Source organism: Fringilla coelebs (genome assembly GCF_963513975.1).
Source record: "Fringilla coelebs genome assembly, chromosome: 13".
Lineage (NCBI taxonomy): Eukaryota > Metazoa > Chordata > Aves > Passeriformes > Fringillidae > Fringilla > Fringilla coelebs.
The window spans coordinates 7,297,074-7,319,394 of NC_140039.1; the positions used below are offsets into that span (position 1 = coordinate 7,297,074).

Consider the following 22,321-nt stretch of genomic DNA (forward strand, 5'->3'; position numbering starts at 1 on the left):
ATGATTTTGTTTTAGAATTTCAGTTCCTTTGTATCTTTGAACCAGTAAATATGCCAGCATTATAGGCAGTTTGACAGAAGTTTCTTTCTATCATACCAATAATATATAACTGGAAAACCTTTTAATTTCAAAGCAATGTACTAAAAGTGAAAGAATTTCTTGCCAAAGTCAATAAGCTAAAACAAACTGTGTAATTAGAAGCCTGTTTTTTGAAAGAACTGTGCAGACACGATGCCAAGATATGTTTGTGTGAATTGCTTATACTTTCAAGGTGCTGATTTTGCTGCACAAACTACATGACAAACTGTGGAATTTGAAAACTGGAAGTACCAGATTGCTCACTTCACTGCATCAAAACCAGGCTTTCCAATCTAATTCCATTATAGATGAACTTGGGATTTGAATCACAAGCTGTTGATCCAGCGTTATATCAGCAGGGTTACATGCAGGGTTATATCAGAAATTACCTGTTTTCTTTCACCATTTCTGTCTGGATTTAGCAGGCAAAGATCTGCAGACACTGTGACACCCTCTACTCTCTCCTATTTATTTTCTTCTACAAAACTGCTGCTTTCAGTAAAGGATTTTTCTCCTCAAAAAGGCTTGTATCTCCCATAAATTTTGCAGTAAGTATATATTTCCTCAATTTTTTATCTCTTTGATTTTTCTGCTGTATTTTTGTTCACCTCTACCCTTTTTCTTTCAATTTGACCTGTCATATATTCTATCATCTGTTTCTCCCACTACACTCCTTTTTTCTCTGTATTCTACATTCTAGTTTTCCACACAATGGCTTTCTTTGTCCTACTTCTATTGCGGAAATTTCTGCTTTACCATGTGAGACCACAACTGCCTTTTTGTGGCTGATTTGAGTAAAAGAAATCTTGAAGTAAATAAGAAATATGGGAGGGAGAGAACCTGTTTTTGGTTGGGTGGATTTTTTTTGCTTTAGAAGTAAGAGCTTGCAATGTCTTGCAGTAAAAAATGAATATATAAATAAATGGGGCACTTGCTCTGAATGTGTTCATAAATTCTTTTATGGGAACAGAAGGAAGAGTCTTCCTCAAGAAAGATACAGCTCAAAAGAGCTTTCATTACTCAAATGTGAGCACTGCTTGCAACTTTAGTGTTTCATTAATTTATAAAGATTCAGACATTCAAAAGAGAGGTTCAAATTAAAATGCTAAAATACAGAATTCCTGGATACCAACAGTCACTTCCTGTGCTGGCAGCAGTCCTCAGCTCTGCACAGTCAGGAGCTCAGGTGGTTCCAAATACCATGGGATTATCCCAAAATCTGGGCTGGGCTGTCAGATGTCCTCTTATGCTCAATTTCAAAATGCATCTGGCACCCTGGGCTTTGTGAAACTGGCATGAGAACATTGAGCTGTCAGAATAACAGAACCAGACACTGAGTACTGATACTTTTATTTAATCACTCCTGACACTCAATTATTGATTAGAAATTGGGTAGAGGGTTTCTGTTACGTAACAAAGTAACATTTTAAGTCAGAATTTTAAGCCTAGTAAGGAGGTCACTTCAGAGGATGAGGGATCTTGCACTTCAGATTGGATCAAATACACAGTAAAACTCTCTATGAGAATCCATCATACCTTGTCCTTGATAAACAGAAATGCTTGTATGCTTTGAATAGATCTTATATATTGAAAATGTTGTTCTTTCAGACAAATATTGTCTGTCTGTGCATTTGGAGGAAGTTGCTTAGAAGAGACTGGAAACAATATAATCTGTGTGAACACCATCTATCAGCCCAGCTCCATTGTCATGCACAAACCAGCAAGGAATATCAACCCCGTGTGTAGGATCTCTTCTGTAATCCTTCTGCCAGCCCCTGAAAGGGAAAACACAGCCATGGGAGTACTGAGGTAGGAACTGCTCCTGGACAAGGAATCTTGCCTCATTCTTTGCTAAGGGCTTCATTATTTTGTACCTTGTTACTGTCAGTTCATTGTTTTTAACAATCATTGTGGCATCTGGTTTCTTGGGATCAGACCCAGGATGAATTTCAAGTATGGTGAAATCAATGGGCTGGAAAAACTGCCCTAAAAAGAGAAGCTAAAATTACCATTTCAGGCATTAAAACAGAAGCAAACCAAACAGAAATCACAGAATTTCTACATTCCTGTGCTGGTTTCCATGTCCCTTCAGAGTTTGGATTGGATAAGCAAACACCAAGTTTCAGGTAAGCTGAACATATGCCTGAGGTGTTATTGGTATTATTTTCTGTTTATAACCCAGAATTGTATCCACGTCACCTGCATGTAAGCTACAGCTTCTGACTGCACAGAACAATTACAGCCTTTTCTAGATATCCTTCAAGATATCACTCAGTGTGTTGTCTATTCTGTTGAATTTATTATATATTTTCCAAGTCTTCCACTTTTAAATAATCAAATAATCCATGTGTTGATCTCTGAAATTTCTGGGTGTGATTATTCTCAGCACAAGTAGAATATTCTGTCTATAAATTATGTAGCCTTATAAGGAAAGGCCAGCAGGGAAACACTAAACAAAGTCATACCTAATAATCCATGGGTCTGTTCAGACAGTTTATCACTTTTCAATGTATACAGTCCCAGGAAATCTTGGTGGAGAGGATGTTTCTTCCACACTTGGTGCAAAACAACAACAAATGAGGCACCACTGCCCATTGAGAGCACCAGATTTTTTTTCCTATTAATTATCAAAGTTAAACTGAGGAAAAAAAAAAAGAAAAACATTAAACATTGTGTTTACCAGAGTTATCAGCAACAGAAAGAAATGTGAGGAAAAAAACCCCAAATGTAGCCTTATAAACTACAGGGCTTTTTAAGAGAGAGGGTTTGCTGCCTTGTTTGGTCCTAGTTTGGTCTCTGTGTGTTCACAGACAGTCACAGAATCACATTAAATGACACTGGAAAAGGCTGCCTGGCCTTTAAACTTTCCAGTAAGATGTTTTTAGCAAAACCTGTCCCTTAAGAGTATAATTGGTTACAGATAGGTTGGTGATATGTAGATACAGCACCTGATGCTCAGTGATACAAATTCCATTATTAAACCATCAGTTCTTTGCCTGAATGCCACATGACACTTTTTCCTTTAGTCTTTCAGAGAAGTCAACTCCCAAACTGTCTATTTTAGTGCTAGGAAAGAGAAGATTTGCTTCTGATTGTGTCAGTGATATCATCCATGTGTTTATCACAATAAAAAAATCATGTGTATGAATGAGAGCTTGCTCTTTCTGCTGCTGGGCCTTGAGAAGGCAGGGATTTTATTCTACACAGTGAAATGTAAAGGAGGGGGAAGAGAAAATGTTGCCTGTTCCTTCTAGAAACCTTTTGCACAGGTAAAAATGATTCTGTAATAGATCCCATGAGAAATATACCTGCTGACAAGAAAAAATATACCAATCCTGTAACTGCCACAAGTTCAATTTTTAAAATGGAGATTTGCTTTTGGAACACTATTATGCCTTTGAAAGATTGCACACTATGTCTGCAGTTACTCCTCAAGTATTGCAAGATGCTGCTGTACAAAGCACAATACCAAATCTAGTTTTACCTTAGTCAGAGCAATAGAAGATCAGGGAAAAGTCTTCATTTACTTATTTCAAGCAGAGAAATTTGTGAATAATTCAGCAATTACACAACAAAGTAGAGAACAGAATCCAGCAAGGCTTGAATCAATTGCTTTTGTAGATTCCCACACAAATCTTAGAAATTTATTATTGATCAACATTTTGAAATATTTTAAGAAGAGTAGAAAGTAATACAAGAGCCTGATACCCTTTCTGCAAGTCTTACCCTGCTTGTTGCAAGGTGACTGAGTCCAGCCAGGTGAAACCTGTTTTTTCATCACCATTCTCAATTGTGATCTTCTCAGGAGTTACTGTCAGCTTTACATCCAGGTGCTTATTTGCAATACCAAGTTTTCCAAAATATGAGTTTTGGACCTTTGCATCACTATTTGCTCTCTTATCACCAATAAGTTCTCCATTGACTGTGATGCCTAGTAAAACAAGTATTGTTTTATAGACAGGACCTGATCAACTGATGTCAAGGAGTGTCTTGAAAATTTAACAACTTAAGAAATTAAACATGAGTTGAAAAATAGATCAGAATTATGTGTATGATTAGAAATGTGAATGTTTGTACCAAAGCAAAATCAAGTTCTGGGGATTGTTCTGTGAATTTCCACAATGCCAACAATCACTTTGTTGAGAAAAGATCAGTTTTTCCCAAAGCACAGAGAGTTTGTGATGTGTACAGAGTCTGAGTGACATCAGTCTCTCTTTACCAGATAGTCCACAAACTGGTGACCTAATGATTATTTTATTGTTTCTGCTACAATTCACTGAGACAAATTACTACTCTCAACTCTCACAGTGGTTTTTAAAGTAAATTTAAAAGTTAATTTTGCTACAAGAAGTGAAAACAGTCATGGTAATGGCAATCTATCATAGCTACAGGACCTCCTGCTAGCTTTGCTGGGAAAAAAAGCTTATGCATTATAAAGAGAGAAATAGACTTTAAACATATTTTGTTAGAAGTATCCTGTATTAAAAGAAAAAAAAAGTTTAAAACTCACCTGTAACTGGATCATTTATTAAATTTAAGATCATGCCAGGGTTTTCATTGATATTGAAACAAATGGCATCTTTTTTTTGTGGCACTGATATAATGAAGTGTGGATCTCCATCAACTGTAAAGGGAAATCACTGATGTCTCTATTGTGATACAAAGAGTCAAAGCTCCACATGAGCATTTAATATTGCTTAATATTTAAATTTAATAACTAAATAGAAATTATTTAATAGAAAACAGGCAGTTAACAACACAAACATTACTGATGGGAAGGAGGACTGAGAAAATGACCACATATAATTTCAATTACTTGATCTTTAGATGACACTAAAAGAAGTTTAAAAAGTAAATTAAAATACTTGCCCCTTAAAAATGAAAAAATGGCTGCTGTTATGGAAGGGAAATATTGAAAATAGTCATAAGAATTATGTAATTTAGCCTTAAATACCCTCTTGTGTTCTCCTAGACAGGCACCACTCGAACTACTCACCACTAGTATACCATGTGGGTGATGATGCATATGTGTGATAGAGTGGTGAAGCTGCAGAAGGAAAGAAAGTTGTTAGAAAACTCACACCAAAATGGAAAATTGCATGGCCTATGTAAGATGTCAGGGAGTTAATACGCTAGGTAAATCAGTAATTTTATCCTAGCTTTTAAAGCATGTAATCTATGGAATGACAGTTTGTGTGCTATTTTTGAATCAAAAAAAGCTTCAGGATAGACACAGATTTCACTTGTCATCTAAATTGCTCTGAGGGTTTCCATATAGTCCAAACAACATATCTGTAGGATACAAATATTTCAGACTTGAGGATTAAACAATCAGCAAGGAAATGCAACATCATCCACTGAAAACTTCTGACACTTTGACATCTGGGGTGGTTTTGTTTGTTTGTTTGTTTTACTTTTTTTTTCAGAATGAATTTAAATCTTTTCAGAGAAGACTTGAAAAAACTGGACAGAGATTGGCACTAATATCCAGAGTAAAAGCATAACTGTAACTTTCCCATTTCCAGGATTGCCCAGCTGATCCTGATGGTGGATCAGTTGCTGTCTCTTGAATAAAACAGATGCTTTTTGTACAAATGACTGAACACATTAATTTAGCCAGAGATGCTGACATCACAGTCCCTTGCTTTATATAATTCCAAAGGAAATGCAAAGTGAAGTCCAGCCTCTGTTCTTGGGAAACAGCTTTCAGGAAAAAATGGTGGTTTATGAACAGGTATTTACTCCTTATAAACTATTTAGCTGAAGCTCTGTCACCTCCTATTGTTCAACCTTTAAGTGTCTTTTCAGCAGTGAGCAGAATTTTGTAGTATTTGTGTAAGTCCAGTTGTACTGCCAGAAAAGGCATCTCTGCCTCTGGTAATTTCAGTTGACAGATCCTGCTCTGTTCAGAAAAGTAAATTAAATTACTTACCCACCAAAGGACCTGTGAACATCCCTGCTTGAATGAAGCAAAATGTTATTTTAGAGGCTACAAAGAACAAAACCCAATCTCACCCACTTCATTCCTCCCTCCTTCCAAAACCAACCCTAAAATCTTGTAATTATGTATAAATTTCTAAATATTACAAAGTAAAAATTTAGTCAAAACATTTATTTAAAAGCACTACAAAGCAGCAGTCTTGAAGGGGTTGGAAGCACACCCTGCTTTCCAGCACAAATGTAATTCTCCAAGAGCACGGGGTTTGCTCTCTCTGGGACTGAGACAGCCTGCTGGTCTCTGATCCCTCTGTGCCACCTTCTTCTAAACTGCACCAATGGGAAGGAAGAATTGCCTGCCTTGTTCCACATTTTTCTACTCTCCTGCTCTTTTTACATCTGAAATTCTGTCAGGATGTCTGTGCTTTAGAAGTGGCAATCATGGCATAGATGAAGATATCTTTGTATGAGATTGCTACACACAGGTACCTGGAAGGCCCTGGTGGCAGCCCTGGAGAGCAGCTGACTTGTACTGGGCCTGGATTTTAGCAGGGTGGGATGCTGCAATCATCAGAGACAGGAACTGAACTGAAACCACTATTTACAAACTTACCCATCTGAAAAGTTGTATATCTATTCATAACACGATCTTGATTAATTCGTCATGAACTTTATGAAAATATTGCATCCTATATCAGATAATTAATGTAGAAAATCCATCTCTATTAAAAATATTAAGTAAATTTAATAAAAATTTACATACCTTCAGCTGTTACCATGGGCAGGTAAGAAGTAAAAGGAAGAAAAAGAGAAATTTACAGCATCAGTTATACAATTAAACAGAAGGGTTCTGACCCTAATAAAACACTGTAAAAAAATTAACTGTTTGAAAACTCAATCAGCTATCTTTAGTATTTTGTAATGCCCTTTCTTCCCAGCGATACAATTCAGTATTTGTAGCTCAAACAGAAATGTACTGAAAGTAAAAAGCTGTTATGTGGGGCAGCAGAACTGCAATTTATTATGTATGGGACAAGAGCTCTATTTGGAACTGTTTTATTGTTGTGCCATACCTATATTGCAAAATGTTCCTTACAGGTTTTATTATTTTGTGGTTTTCCAAGCATTTGGATGATTCTGTTAATACTGACTGGATGATTCAGTACATTGATTTGTGAACTGAGACTTCAGGGTGAGTAAAATTGGGGTTTTTTCTTACACAGGTGCAGAGCTTTGAGTATTGTTTCCTATTACTATGCTATACTATCTATATACAGAGAGGATTTCCTTTGAAAAAGGTTCAGAAAAGAGCTTTTGTACTACAAATACCTGGAAAGGGAAAGCAAAGAGCTGAAGATGACTGAGTGGATGCCACTTCTGTCAAATGTTTGGGGGTTTCCATCTTATGGAGACCAGCTGCAAATTTTAAAGTCATTGTGTTGTATAGTGACTTGAATGTTAAATTAATCATGAAGGGATTTCATGTCAGTATTCCATTACAGGAGTCATGAAAAATAATGCAAAAATTTATCAGCAGAATGCCTGAAGAATGATTCAGAGTTGAAGGGCACTTAGCAATTCACTGGTTTCAGGACTTACTGTAGCTGAAAAAACCTCACCAATCTCCAGTATCTGTTGTGCTAAAATGCCTTAAGTTTCTTTGCCAAAATCAGGAGATTAGAAAGTTTTTCATCTAGAAGGCAGCAGAGAGCCCACACAGAGCCTCCAAGGAACTTTTGGGGGTTCTAAACAAAAGTTGGAGAAGAAATAAAAGATGCTGATAGAAGAGATTGGAAAGCCTCTGTCAGACCTGTGGGGTGAGGGTGGCTCAAACAACACAAGGAGATGAAGTTAGGATGGCTGGGGGGCACACTGAGCACAGGGCACTGCTTTACTCAGCCAAAGAGCAAGGAGGAACACAGTATTTGTTACACAGGGGTTAAACAGAGAGGCTGAGCTATAAGAAAGAAGAATATTTCACTGAGCAAGGAGTTCATAATTAGCTAAAGCATCAGAGGAGTTGAAAACAAATTGTGTGTTTTCAATATAATTGCTTCTCTTTCTGCAATATATATATGACTATTGTGTTTTACATAAGTAATCTCAATCTTTTTACAACCTGATATATCCTGCCTGAGGAAGAGTTAATGCAAATTTTCCCTTTTCATGTGGAAAGAGGTTGCTACATCTATCCCTAGGCTGAAGTATGTAGAAAAATAAAGGAGAAAGTGATGGTAAATCATCTGAATATAGCTGGATTATTAGATTAGAAATGCTTCTTGGTTTTCAGGGTCTTTTTCTGTAACAGTTTTTCTATTTAGTTTAAAATACATTTATTTTAAATTTATAGTACTTTGCCCATATGATTTAGTAATGAAGGATAGTTTGATGGAAATGAGCTTTACAATGAGAAGTAATTTTGCATAAATCACACACATGCCAGGCTTGGAAAGTAGATTTGGAAGATACATATTTAAAACTGTGCCCACATGAAAGCCTTCCTTTAGGGTAACATCAAAGGAACTTTTAGCTTGTCAAATACAGTACAATTGTGAAGATATCTATACCTTCAGTGGGTTTATCAGCAATCCCCTCTTCATTTTCATTCTCTTCTGGTTTTGTTACCACCATGGATGTCAGTGGTGTTACAAACTTGTACTTTAGTGAGAGAGCCAGGGCTTGAGCTGTAAGGTTTTCCTTTTCTTCTCCTGTGGCTGTAATGCTAAATACAAGAAGAGACTCCCAGCATCAGTGATTGCTGAATCACTCACCACATCTCAGATTACATATTTTAAAGTAAAGTCATTTCTCTGCAGGTAATTTATCAATAAGATATAACTGTTACAGCCTAAGAGCACTTCTGATTCTACTGGCTGTCCAAGAGAAGGCAAAACTGTGCTTTATACTTGCAATAATTTAAAATTGTTTCATTTGCAACCTGAAACATGAATACTGAGGCTAGGGAGGAGAATGGGTTGATGGATTTCCCTCACTGATTTTTATGATTTTCCATTGGCACCTCAGTGGGATGTGAATGTCAGCTTCACATCCTAGGAATTGCAGGAGTCAGAGGCTGTAAGGGGCTCAGAGCTAAGGTATAATTCCAGGTGTAGTTACCGTTTTTCCAAGAGTTGTTCAATGGTAAGATAAGCCCAGAGCCTTTCAATGTACTCTCCAAATATGTATTGCTGTTCTTGGAAAGCCTGAGCTGTCTGCTCAGCTCCTTGCTGTGTAGTGTACGACAGGGCGTCGTGAGCCTGTTGGGAGTAAGAATGTTCTCTGCATCACAAGTAGCCAGGGACTGACTGAACTTCCCAAAAATTAAGACCTTCACACCTGAAATTCTTATGAAATTGAAAACCAGTCTGGTTCTACACCAGAAAATTGCCAGTGTTATATGAGGAATTTTGTCCCACTGTTTCTGGAAATTTTAGAGGTGTACACTACAGAACGTAACCCAGTATTCCACATTCACATGGCATTTTTGTTCATCACAATGGAGGCAAAAGAAGCATTCTGAGATTTTGTGTAGCTTACATAAGTCAAAGAAATCCATACTTACACCTTCGCCTCTAACATCTACAGACAAATGGTTTTGGTTGCTGTCTACAAAACGCCCAGCCACCACAATCTCAGACCCATCATAGAAATGCTTGAAGCTGTTAGTAGTTAGGTCTGATATTTCATTTTCTGGGTAGTTTAATTCCACATCTATGAGCATGGGATTTGACACCTCATCATAAAACCCCTGTAGGATTGAAAGAAAAAAAGAAAAGATTTAACTATCATTGTTTCTTTAGTTCGTGGATAGATCTGTAACCAGAATCATCCTGCTATTTCAGCAATGAAAAATAAAAGTGTATTTTATAAGAAACACTTAGATATATAGTTAAATCTCAGAGTGTAAGGTCTAGAAATCTACAAATAATGGAAATGAGAAAGGACATACAAACTCTTTAGTCTTGCTAAGAGAAAGGAAGAATATTTGAGAACCATGTGCTGTGATGATGAGTTCCATCAATATAAATCAAGAGGGATACCAAGCCTCCTGTTATTTGATAGAGATAATTTTCTACACCTCTTCTCTGCAGAGACTGACATGACAGCATAATCAAAGGAGACTGGGTATTTGATTTTATCAGAGCTTCAAATGAAATCTAATATCTAATTCTTTGGTGAATTATTTGAATGGCTGCTACTGGAATATGAGAAGTAAAAAAAGACAACCCTGTATGGCCTATACCAGTTTTCATGTCTTATACAACTCTAAAATGCCTCAGGATTGTGGTAAGATACACCTGCTTGTGGTAAGCTTCTTGAGAAAGAATATCTAGACCTTTGTGATTTGTTACTCTTCTTGTCCCTTGACATGACATTAACCACATGATCTGTGAGGTGCAGGAGATAAAATGACTGCAGCAATTCCACCAGAGTGTCCTTGAGAACTGTGAGTGTCACCCTATGCCAAGTTTTAAACTCCCTGCCACAGCCCACAGCATGTCCCTTTTACTGTCCCCGAACTTCCTGCTTATATAAGGGAAGGGGAAAATTAAATGCAACTAAAGGTCCCTTCCAACTCAAACTATTCTATGATTTTAATACTCTGACCACAGCAGACTCTGGAGCATCTCAGATTATATACTGGGATTTTGATTATTTGAAAATAAGAACATGAATAGTTATCTGACCTAATGTGGTAACCTCTGACCTCATGATTGTGGTGATTACTTCACCTGAAGCTGCAAAGCTGCGTCAGAGTCAGGGTAAATCCGACGGGCCAGTCCTTTATTCTCCAGTGCCATCCTCTCCAAGAAGCCATAGTCAACACCACTGCCAAAGCCAAGGTTGTATAAGGTATATCTGCCATCAATGGCTTTCTTCACTGCTTTCTCAATCTCCTGAGTATTTGATACACCTGCATCAAACCAGGAAATGTTTGAGCTGTTTTCAAAATAGATAAAATGATCACAAGATTAAATGTGACTTGGCATGTTCAGATCTCTTAGGAGACATTACCAAAAGCTTGATTCAGTACTATGATGCTGGGATAGTAGCGTTCAAATCATGAAAATATCCAGAAGTCAAAGATAAAGGCCATTTTTAACTAGCATTTTTTGTTAGTTAATGACTATCTTTATTATTCCATCCAGCACAAACTTACCTACATTTGGCTGACCATCTGTTAACATGATAATTATAGAAGCGCTTCTCTTGGGCACAAGGTTTTCTTCATGAGCAGCATTCAGAATATCAATTCCTCTCATCAAACCGCCATGTAAATTTGTCACTATGAGATAAACAAAGAAATTTGGGTTCAGCAAAGGCTGTCAAAATAAAGGTCCATTTTTCACTGGGGTCTGAAGAGATTTCATCACAATAAGAAAATGAAATATTTGGATTTGCGAGCAGGGGGATGTCTAGATAGAAAAGTACCTGGACTTTGGAAACATAAATAGATGTCATTTTCCAAGTAAAACTGAACTTCAGGAGTGCCTCATCAGCAATCCGAAACCCCAATAAACTGTAGCATTGTGTTCACAGAACCAATCAATAAATTAACTTACACAATGACCTCCTGGCAAGGCCCATCAAGTACTTACGGCCTTGAGCAGAAATTTGCCGAACAAACTTCCTCGCTTCATCCAGATTCTCAGGAGTGGCCTTGATTAATGTTTCTTTCCAGGTAGATATTTCACTATCAAATAATATGAAATTGAAGTAGTCATCTTCTTTAATGTCATCTAGGATTTTTAGCAGTGCTTCTTTTGTCTGTAAGGCAAAGTGATTTAAATACACGATTCAAAATTTAACAGAATATGTGCTTACAGATTTTACATCATTAATCTCTCAGCATTGGGCTATTTTTCACTCCTACACAGTATATATTGCAAAAATTCTGAGTTTGTTCTGTTCTTGCCAGTCCCTGTGTCAATTTCAGAGTAACTCTAGGGAAGTCAGCTGCAATAACATCTGGTAAATCTTTGTAGCTGAGATGAAAATCCAGTTTCCTGTCATGGTTGGTTGCTTACACGGAGATAAACTGGCATGGCAAATGGGTAGTTACAGGTTAGAGGAGAAGCTCATAAACAAGTATGCCTGGATATCTTGATGCAGCACCAAAACCTGAAAATTCTGAACAGTCATAACTCTGAAAAGACCTGCTGCTTCCCAGATACAGAGTGAACAGAGAAAATGCACATAATCTGTATGCACAGCTTATTTTGGAACTGTCAAGCACATGACAGCACTCTCTGGAAATGCTGATATTTAGAGTTTTGAACTAATGACATTTATAAGTAAATATAAGCTAAATGAATAGATTTTTGTTCTACAGCAACGCTGCAAACTAGTACATCTGGCACTGTACATTAGAGAGGTCACACCATTGAGCCACTTGGTAACAGCTTGAGCAGCACATGTGCACTCTAAGGCATCATGTCTCTTCCAGCACCATCTCTATCCCAGCACTTTGTTCCAGCTCTTTAACTGGAACTCTATAGTAATGTAATAACTTACTTGTTCTATTTCTCTTCCAGACATTGAGCCACTAGTATCCAATACAAAAATAATATTCTTGGACAACTTCGGAAGATTTGTTGGTGCAAAGAAGTGTACAAAATAGCCATTGACAATCTGAAAAAGAAAATGTTAAAATAAAAATTCACACCACCACCAAAAAGTTTGGTACATTATAAAGGTAAAACAGATAAAGGTGATATTACTCTCATTAAATGTCTAACCTCTGAGTGGTCTAAAAAGTTTTAATGGCCCTGATCAGTCTCACCTCTGTCCATGGGCCCAGGGGGGTCATTTAAGTGCAAGACTGGGCCTTTAGTCTTTAGACACTGAGCTAGAGCGTCAGGACAGCTTCAGTGTCCTGTCTCCAGCTGTGTCACAGCTACAGCTGTTCCTATCCATGGATTCCACTCTTTTGGATCACACACTGAAGACCCCACTGAGTGCTCCCACTCAGCTGCCTGTCCCTTAGGAAACAGCTGGCCCTCGCTGCTCCCTGACCTTTACTGTGCAAGTTAAACTGTTCAGCAGTTCAAAATTTCAAGTTGTTAGACTTACCTGCAAATTATCTGGAGTTGTTCTCTTCACATCATATCTTACAGTAAAATCCCCATCCAAGACAGACTCTGAGCAACTTGCACATCTTCGCTGCTGGGCGAGGGTTGGTTTGAAAGAGATATGGCCCTAAAAAGAAAAGCCTTCCTTAGATCTGACCCTTAATAGCTGAAAATCTTCTACAGAACACATCTGCATTTTTTTAAAGCTACTAGATTGTACAAATCCATATGTACTTAGAAATTTATTGGTGGTAACTGACACATGAAGGCTGCTATCCACAGCTTTCTCCATATGAGTACTTCCCCATCTGCCTCGGGTCAGCTCTTCACTCTGAACAACCTTTGATAAAGTTGTTGTATGTTTTAGGAATTCTACTATTCCCATACAAGAGAAAACTAGTTAGTAATTCAGTTTTTCTGTAAGAGATAATGTTACTGGTATCCAGGTTTCCTCTGCTGCCATTGCTAGCATTGAAATTATCATTTCAGAATTATAACCATAATATGTAAATCATGAAATGCAGTAATCAATGTACCTTTTTTCCTGAAAAAGTTTTTTTAATGGTATTTTGTAGCTCATTGGTGATGAATGTTCCTTCTGCTTCCAGCTCAGTGATACCCTGGGGCTCAAAGATATCTACTTCAATCTGAAATATTAATTAAAAATTTACTGTCGTTGATTAAACCACAATGGATCAACTCAGCCATTTACAGGAGGATCAGCAATACAGATGTGAAAGAGGGATTTTCATAAAAATAAAGAAATTTACTTTTGTAATACATAATAAGAGTCCAAATCTACACTTGTGTGGTGGACACATCTTCAGCCAAAGGGGCCTTTTCAAAAACAGAAGTTAAAAGCAAAGCTAGAAATAAGTAAACTTTAATAGAAATATGACTTGTTGGAAACCTAGTTAGTAGTACCTTATCAAGGCAGATAGACACAAAAAGCTGCAGTATTGCAGAATGTGACATATGCACCACTGTCATTTAAAGATGGTGTTGTTTCACAGTGGTGTGAGAAAGCTGGAGTTTATGCTATAAAGCTACAATCAGTTACTCCAAGGCATTGTAATAGCTTTTTCAGTTTTTCATACAGGATTTCTTTTGGAATGCACAGTAAATGAGCAAATTTGTCAGGTTTACAAGTAAAAGCCTGCATTAAACCATACCAATGAGTGGTCCCCATAGAAATGAGTTATCAGAAATGTTATCGTGGCCTTTAGCTGACCTGTGAACCAATGGGAATGACCATGGTACTCCATTTTCAACAGATATACAGAATTCCATCATCTCTTAAATTGCAGTCAAATTTGATCAGTTTGCCATTTACCTCAAAATCTTTGACAAGCTGCTTTGGTTTTACTTTGATGAACATTTCATATTTTCCAAACTGTCGCTTCAGCAGTTCCTCGTATGTGAGCTCAAAAGTGACTTTACTGGCTGCTTTAATGTTGACTGAGACAGTGAATTTTTCTGTTTTTCTTCCTGAAGCTCTGTATTTAAGTGGGTAGGAAAAAGATCTTTATTCTCTTTCACAGTATTTACTGTTGGTGGCATATGATTTTCAAAAAGAAGTAAAACAAAGATGGGAATTTTCATATACTGCTAAAAATCATTAATCAATACTCAAAATCATACTCAACCTGTAAAATTTATTCAAGTTTCTCACTGACCCTAATTCCAGGAATAGGTCCCACAAAGCCAGTGAAAGTTGCAGGAACAACCTTTCCATAGTTGCAGACAGTGCCTGTGCAGTCAGAGGCTGTATTTCCTTTCTACAATTTGTGCTACAATAACTATAACTTAATGATTGGTTTTTTGTCCCTTAATGCCAGCAAAGTGCCAGAATACAGCATTTCCAATGTCACAGTCTGCTATGGAGTGATGGTGTGGAAGCCACACAAGACATGATCCTTACTTGACAAGACCAGCAGTCTGTCCTCTTGAAACAGCCTTCTCATATTGCTTTTTTGCAGCTTCTTTTTCCTTTATAGTTCCAGGATAGGTGACACCATCAATTGTCCTGCAGATGAAAAAGTCCTAGTTCAGTGGAAGGTTATGACAGGAATTCTCCCTTTAATGATTTGTTTGCTAATAACCTTTCAGAGACCTGCTATTGCCAAGATTTGGGCCCTTTCATTGAAGTCAGGCTCCTCAGAGAATTCAGCTGGAATGAAGAGCTCTATGCTCAGTATCATAAAAGAGTCTAAACCAATTTTTACATTGAATTAGATCAAAAATTTGGCTACAGCAACACAACTTACACCTGCCATATTCCTGCATTTCAGCAGCTTCACCATCTCATCTCATCTAATGGCAAACCAACTCTCTGGATGTGACTCACCTGTCCAGATGTCGTCATCTACAGAGGAGCATTTCATCCTTGAGCTCCTTAGAGAATTAAGCAGCCATTTCTCATCACCTCATTCTACAAAAATTTCTAAAATGCATTTATGAGTGTGTCCTAAAGCTACCACTCCTCTTCACTGGAGATAAAGCAGGCACAGTGCGATTAGCAGAGATGGATGTGCTTAACTGAATCAAACCTCATCATGGTGGAGGACTGCACATGATTGCAACTAAAGGTAAAAATGTAAAAGAATAATTCTACTTTCTGCCTTTCATTCAAATATGATTTTTAAATGAAGAGACAAATCAAGCTATAATGCCATCAGGGAAATTAAGTAATGGAACTTTCCTGGTTTGATAATACCACAGTAAGTAAGAGGCATTTCTGAAAAGGTGGATGAACCTGCACGAAATGTCCTGCATTCCCTAAGGTTTCCTTCTATTCATGATGATGAATAGAAATAATTGAAAATTAGTCATCTTTTCTAGAGATGTACCAATGTTTGCCTTTCTCCACATATCTTGCATGTTAAGTTAATAGTACCAGAAAATTACCCAGGAGGTAGTTAGAAATCTATTCAAACGGCAAAGTAAAAATGAACATTCAGGTTCCATTTCTCCCAGTTGAATTAGCACAGATTTTTAGTCTTCTTTAACAATGTTGTAAAGATTACACACATGCTGAAGTTGGTAATGAAGGCTGTCTTAGGGAGTTCAACATCAAAGAAGACTTCTTTGGACACATTTCCACGATTGACAGCTCGGCTGGTGATGACATTGTGTGCAAAGCGGGAAGTCACTTTACTATCAATTTTCATGCTATAGATTTCCATCCCATTGACAACCTGTAGATTGAGAAATGAAAAAAGACAAAAAGAGCACTAGCTGCTACACTCATGTGTGTATCAATCAGTTGTGATCATATTTTTAAAAAGAAACCACAGCAGTACATTGATCACTCCAGAGCAAAAAGAAAGAAAGATCTAATATAAGAACTGGAGCACAGCTGTGTTTCCTTGGATATCTATTTCACTGACATGATGGTGCTATTCCACAAGTCATAACTATAGACTTTAACAAAATACTACCACCAAAAATATTGCCATTATAGGAATAGGTTTTTTCTCTGCTGAGTGAGTGAGTTTTTATGGTTATTCAAAGAGCACAGCTCTTTACTGCTGCCTCACTGTATTAGTGACTGTAGCTATCAGAGGAGTGGATGACTCCTACAGCAGGGATGTAAGTAATCCTCCTGTTTTAAAATAGCCCAAATGCCTCCAAATTCCACTTCATGTTTTTCTCAGCTTCCTCCCAGCTGGAGCTCAGTCTTTTAAAAACAAGGAAATGGGCAAGGCAATATTTAATTTCTTTGAATGTTCAGGTATAAGGTTTCTGGACACTAAGTAAAAGCATGGGAACAACAGATGTTCCCATTAGGAACTCCACAGCAAGGTCTGCTTCTTGCAGCAAAACCAGCACTGGAAAGAACCTTGGAGTTTTTATGATGGGTCTGATTTCTGCTGATTAATTAAGAAGGTCCCCAAACAATCAAAGCATTTAAGTATTGCTGAAAGGGAATCCAGGTGCCAAGTGGAATCAGCTCCAGAGATGAGGTCTCTTGCCTTCCTTCTAGATGAAAGTCTAGAGTCTAGTTAGAGATACAGAGGTGACTTCAAAAGAACTTAGGTATTTATTCAAATGCAATGAGATTAAAAATCATCTGTTCATTCTCTTTCCTTGTCCAGGAGCTTCCATCAGAGCTTGGAAAGAAACTGTCTAGTTAGTCCTACTGCCTATAACAGGCAGCTCTGGGCTGTTTTCCTTGTCACACACTCAGAAATATCCATTTGCTCACAGAAACATTTTGTGAACACAGTAAGAATATTCTTGTCACAATAAAATCTTGGTAGCCCAGACAAAACCAAACCTTACTCACCAAGTCATTATCAGCATTTCGCTTCTGTAAAGAGAAAAAAAAAGGGGGAAAATCATGATTAGGTAGGAAAGCTGCATTTTGAAATAAATCTCTTAGCATCCGTGTGTGTCACAAATTAAAAGAAGTCTGGGAGAAGGAAGGCTTGAGAAAAGTCTTCATTAATAAACTGAAGTAAATTTGAGGTTAAAGCAAGTAAGGGATGTGAGGCAAGTTGGAGGTATTTTGGCTTATGGCATTCCCAGCTTTGGTGAATCTTTTGGTTTTCATTTGAGGTCAGTGTACCTTAAATATTGTGTTTTTGAAAGGTAACTTAAACTTCGAATGTTGCTGGCTTTATGTTGCTCATGTGACACAAAAAATGTCTTCTTCCAGCTGAAAATAAACATAGACCTTTGAAATATGAGGGAGAATGAGAGGAAAAGAGGCTCAAATGCTATGGACCATTTGTAATTAAATGTCATTGAGACTAAAGAACACATGAAAATCTGTTAAATAGGTCTTCCTTGAGTAAGGGTTGGCTGTATGGTGACCTCAAGTAAAACCAAAATATCTTGTCCTCATAGTAACATCTTTTTCTTGAGAATTCCTAGATCTGAGTCCTGCAGCACATATTTTCTCTTCAAACTTATTTTCCTTTGGAAGAAAAAGAAGAGTTGTATCAAAGCATAAAACCCCACTTTGCACAGTTTTTTTTCCTGTCACTCAAATCCAAACTATCATGCAGATGCAGCCTTACATTTTTTTCAGACTCCTAAATTTTTCCCATTTCAGCCCACCAGCCTCTCATCCTAACATGACCAGGTAGGAAGGTAATTCAGCAGGATGAGATAGGAGAGGCTGTCACTACAAAAAGCTGCATGGAGGGGGAAAAAACAAGCAGTTAAAACGTGGGGGTTTTTTTCCAATATTTGCTCCTAGAGTAGGTGCAAATATCAGAAGCTGTACACCAGTATCTCGTACTCTGTTCTGAAAGAGAGGACAGGCACTAAACAAACTTCCTGAGTGCTGTTAAAATAACAGCTTGTGTAACTCAATTCCCATCAGCTCAGCTGCAAACACCTTATCTCATCTGGCTCTGAGAGCCTTGGGGGTCACATTTTGTGGAATTGTGTTTACCTGCTCCATCAAAGGCAGGGGTAAGGACACAACAAATCAGACACACATCTCAAGTACACTTAAGGCTTTCAGTACCTTTCCCAGTTGGAAAGTGAAATACAGAGGGTTATTTTTTCTTTATTTTGGGGTTCTTTTCAAGACACTATATTAAATCTGTGGTAATGCAAGATTTGAGGGAGAAGGCTTCTCTTCTGCTGTAAGAGTCTGGCAAAAAATGTCAGTGTGCATTCCTTTAGGTTCATCTTTCAAACTGTTAATGCCATTCAGATGATTTCTGTGTGTCCATGTCTCCTTTTCACAAGCATATATGGATTCCTTTAATGCCAGTGTAGAGTGTGCACCAACTCAAATCTGACCTTTCTAATATTGGAAATATTTTTTCTGTATCCATACTGTCATTACAGCTTGTCATTTCCACTTACAATACACAAACTGAGGTATACACCCTGGGAAATGAAAAGCTGGAACTGTGTGAAATGTCAGTTTGTTTGATACAAACTTTTCCTTACAGTAGAATCACCACACAGTTTATACAAAAGACAAAAAAAAAAAAAAAACCCAATAAAAATGTGTATAGCTACAAATTCTTCAATTCTGACTACTGCTTCCAAACTGAAAGATACTGTACCTACATTTGAGTTTTACAGAATTGTGTGCACATTCTTTATCAGAATCATGGCTTCAACTGTAGTTTTGAAGGAGTTCTATTTTGATTCTGTAAATGTTTTGAGGGGTACTCTGCAATTTCCATTGAAACTACAGAAAAATGTCTCTGTGAAAGGTACTACTCACTTTGCACTTGGGCTGATCTCCAATGGAGATACGCAATCCAGGTGGACATCTCCCAGCTACCTGCTCTAGCTGGCCCTGGTTTGTACAGGGGAGGGGATTACATGACTCTAAGTCTGTGATTGGTTTTTTCATTTTTAATGATTCACTTGGGTGGAACTTGAGCCATCACTAACATCAAGGTCGTTCCGAGCTATGTGGGCAAAAAGCAATAGTGTCCCAATCAAAATGATGGTGCAATTCTAGACTACAGTGAGAATTAACATCCTCTACCCTGGGTAATTGTTACTTGATAAAATGTTTCTGTATTATTTTCATATACTTGCCAGGTGCACCAATTATTAGAATTTTATTATTTTTCAGTTGTGCAACAGCAACAAACTTCTTTTGTTTAATACTGTTTTGCTGTGGCAGCAGAAAAGAATAGAGGTGCAAAGAATCTATGGAAATTGGAAAGTAAAAGAGAAATTTGAACTCCCAAGAAAACAGAGAGGGAAGAGAGGAGTCCATTACAGTATTTGCTAAAAGAAGCCCTGATTGTACAGCTTGGGAAACTAAATCACAGCACAACTAAAAGAGTCAGCAAAGACTGTGCAGTTATCTTGAGGTGACCTCTGGGAATCCGCAGCGCTGAACGAGGTATTTGCATATATCCCTAAATGCTACATAGGAAAACAAGGCATGAAAATTATCTCTGAATCTACAGCAGCACTGAAGATTTCATCACCCCAGGTGATGCCAATTGGATGCCCAGAGAAGAGCCCATAATGCAGCTCATAGGAACACAGTGTGCCAGCACACTCAGGGAACTCTGATGCAGATTTTTGTTCCATTTTCAGCAGAATTGGGTCTGCCAACTGTGTCTACCTGGCTGTGGCTCTAAAAGCAGCTTTGACAGCTTAAAGGTCACCAGACAGCCAGAATTCCAGCCACGCTCCAGCACTGGATACTGCTTGCTCAAAGGGGCCAAGACACAGATGGGCACTGAGACCTTCAGCCTGCAGAGCAGTCTTCCATTTCAATCAAATCACACTTGCATAAAATACAGAACAAAACTGGGAGAATCAGCTGGCTTTTCCATAGTGCTCTGCATGTATAGATGGAACATTGCACAGAGCTTTGGCAGTATTCCATTTAGAAAATGCTTTAGCATTGTAAAACACATAGAGAACTCCAGACACTACAGTAATCAGAAGAAAAAGCTACATCATATCTGGGCTACATGATGGTTAAATAATAAGAATCCCTGGCACTTCCAATTTGCAGCATTAGATCTCATGTTGACTTTCAAAAGTTAGGCATGTTACTATCCTGATTTTCAAAGAAAAAGTCTTGGCAAAGATCATAACCTCATCAACAGCAATCAGCTGTAAATTGTTTTGTCCTGTTCTACCCACTAACTCAGAATGCTCCCTAAACAGATTTGTCCTCTGTAACTTTTCAGAGCACACAGCCACTGAGAGAGAGGGAAATAATTTATGGAGGCAAGGAGTATTGGCCAGCAAGATAATCAAAGAAAATTAGGCAAAACATCAGGCAGCACTGCCTTAGTCAGAGATCCAGTCAAAACCAGAATGGCTCCTTTGAGAGATGTCTCTCATGTTGTGCTAACATGGAAATCTTTTGAGAAAAATCCTACCATGTCATTTGGATTGTGGGCATTTATCTTGATATCATATTACAGCTCTGTTTTCTGCTTCTTAGAGCCATCTTTTTCATTGTATTCCTTAACAGGTGCCAAAGTCAGTTCTCTGGCAGCACTGATTGCTCTACACATTTAAATATTTTACTAAAACATGTCACCATTACGTGGTGATGACAGGGAAAACAGAGGAAATGGATGTTTTAAAATGAGAGAGAAAAGGATTTCAGAGCTGGTTAAAAACTGAGTCTGATTAGAGATCAAGCAGTTTGAGTTCCAGCTTTTATTCTGTGTCCAGGGGTACCAGAGAACACAGAGCTCCTGTTGCCAGCATTGTATGAACTCTCTGATAAATGCTGATAAACTGCAAGAAATTAATCTCTGAGGAGTGGGAGACCCATACAGGGTTGATTACTTACCTTGATGTTTCTGACATGTGTTAGCAAAAAGTCTGAGGATGCAAAGACAGGAATCAATGCCAAAATACAAAGCAATATATTGTTTTCCATTTTGGGAAAAAAGTGATGTTCCAATTGGAATGATATGCATAAATATATAAAGCTTTGTTTACCCAGTGTTAATAAATAACCCAATGACAGAAATGGGATTAAGCATTAGGCATTTAGAAAAAAAATCAGGCGCTGATTTTTGAATTAGTATAATCTACAGAATACTGTTAGAAAATCTCTTAAAGAAGGTACAGAATAATTCAGCAGTGTCTCCTCTATGTAATAGCTCCAAACAGAAATTCACAGCCATTTCCGTACTGAGATTAATCTCCACCCCATACCCACTTTTTTCCCATATGAAAACTGTCATCTTTCTGATATTTCCTTAAAGGCTTCCCCTGGCTCAAATTTACTGCAGCCGTAACAGAGCTTGCAGTCTGTGAAAGCCATTTAAACTCCATTTCAAAAGCACCCCTGTAATCCTCCGTATCACTCAGGTACCCGATTTAGGTATCGCTATTTGACATGTATCCTGTCTAACCTAGACACTTCCCATTCCATGGGTTCCTATTCATCTTCGTGGCTGAAACCAGCTCCGAGCTCCCAGGTCTCGCATCTTTTACACTGAACGCGCACCCAGCCTGCGGCTGCAGAGCATTTTCCTGTGTTTGTTGCCTTGACGGTGTCAATTCTCTCATTCTCTCTTAAAACTTTTTAGCTGCTTCATTTCACCCTTAATGAAAGACAGACTTCGAGGACTGGGGGTTACATGCACAGTTATAACAAAACTTTTCCTTTTTTTTTTTTTTTTTTTCTTCTGCAGCCAGTGTTACTACAGGTGCTCAGCCACGGGAGAGCTCCAGGAGCTCCTTTTTACCCAGCCTGAGGATTTTTAACCAATTCTCTACACCATCCAAAGGGACGGGATGGCTCTGTGGAGCTGCTGCGT

General features: G+C 37.9%; 1 protein-coding gene across 1 annotated transcript; it reads right to left on the reverse strand.

The window, feature by feature from the left end:
• Positions 1-1,444: 1,444 nt before the first annotated feature.
• On the reverse strand, positions 1,445-21,432 carry LOC311158975 (inter-alpha-trypsin inhibitor heavy chain H3-like; the record flags this gene model as incomplete). The annotated part of the gene is made up of 19 exons (XM_084214757.1): positions 1,445-1,853; positions 1,953-2,064; positions 2,544-2,716; positions 3,805-4,009; positions 4,589-4,702; positions 8,583-8,737; positions 9,133-9,272; positions 9,578-9,763; positions 10,749-10,930; positions 11,177-11,302; positions 11,616-11,784; positions 12,532-12,648; positions 13,090-13,215; positions 13,625-13,735; positions 14,422-14,584; positions 15,010-15,114; positions 16,119-16,285; positions 17,377-17,400; positions 21,343-21,432. The coding sequence occupies 19 exons, from the start codon at positions 21,430-21,432 to the stop codon at positions 1,724-1,726; spliced, it is 2,595 nt and encodes an 864-aa protein (XP_084070883.1). The 3' UTR covers positions 1,445-1,723.
• Positions 21,433-22,321: the final 889 nt, after the last annotated feature.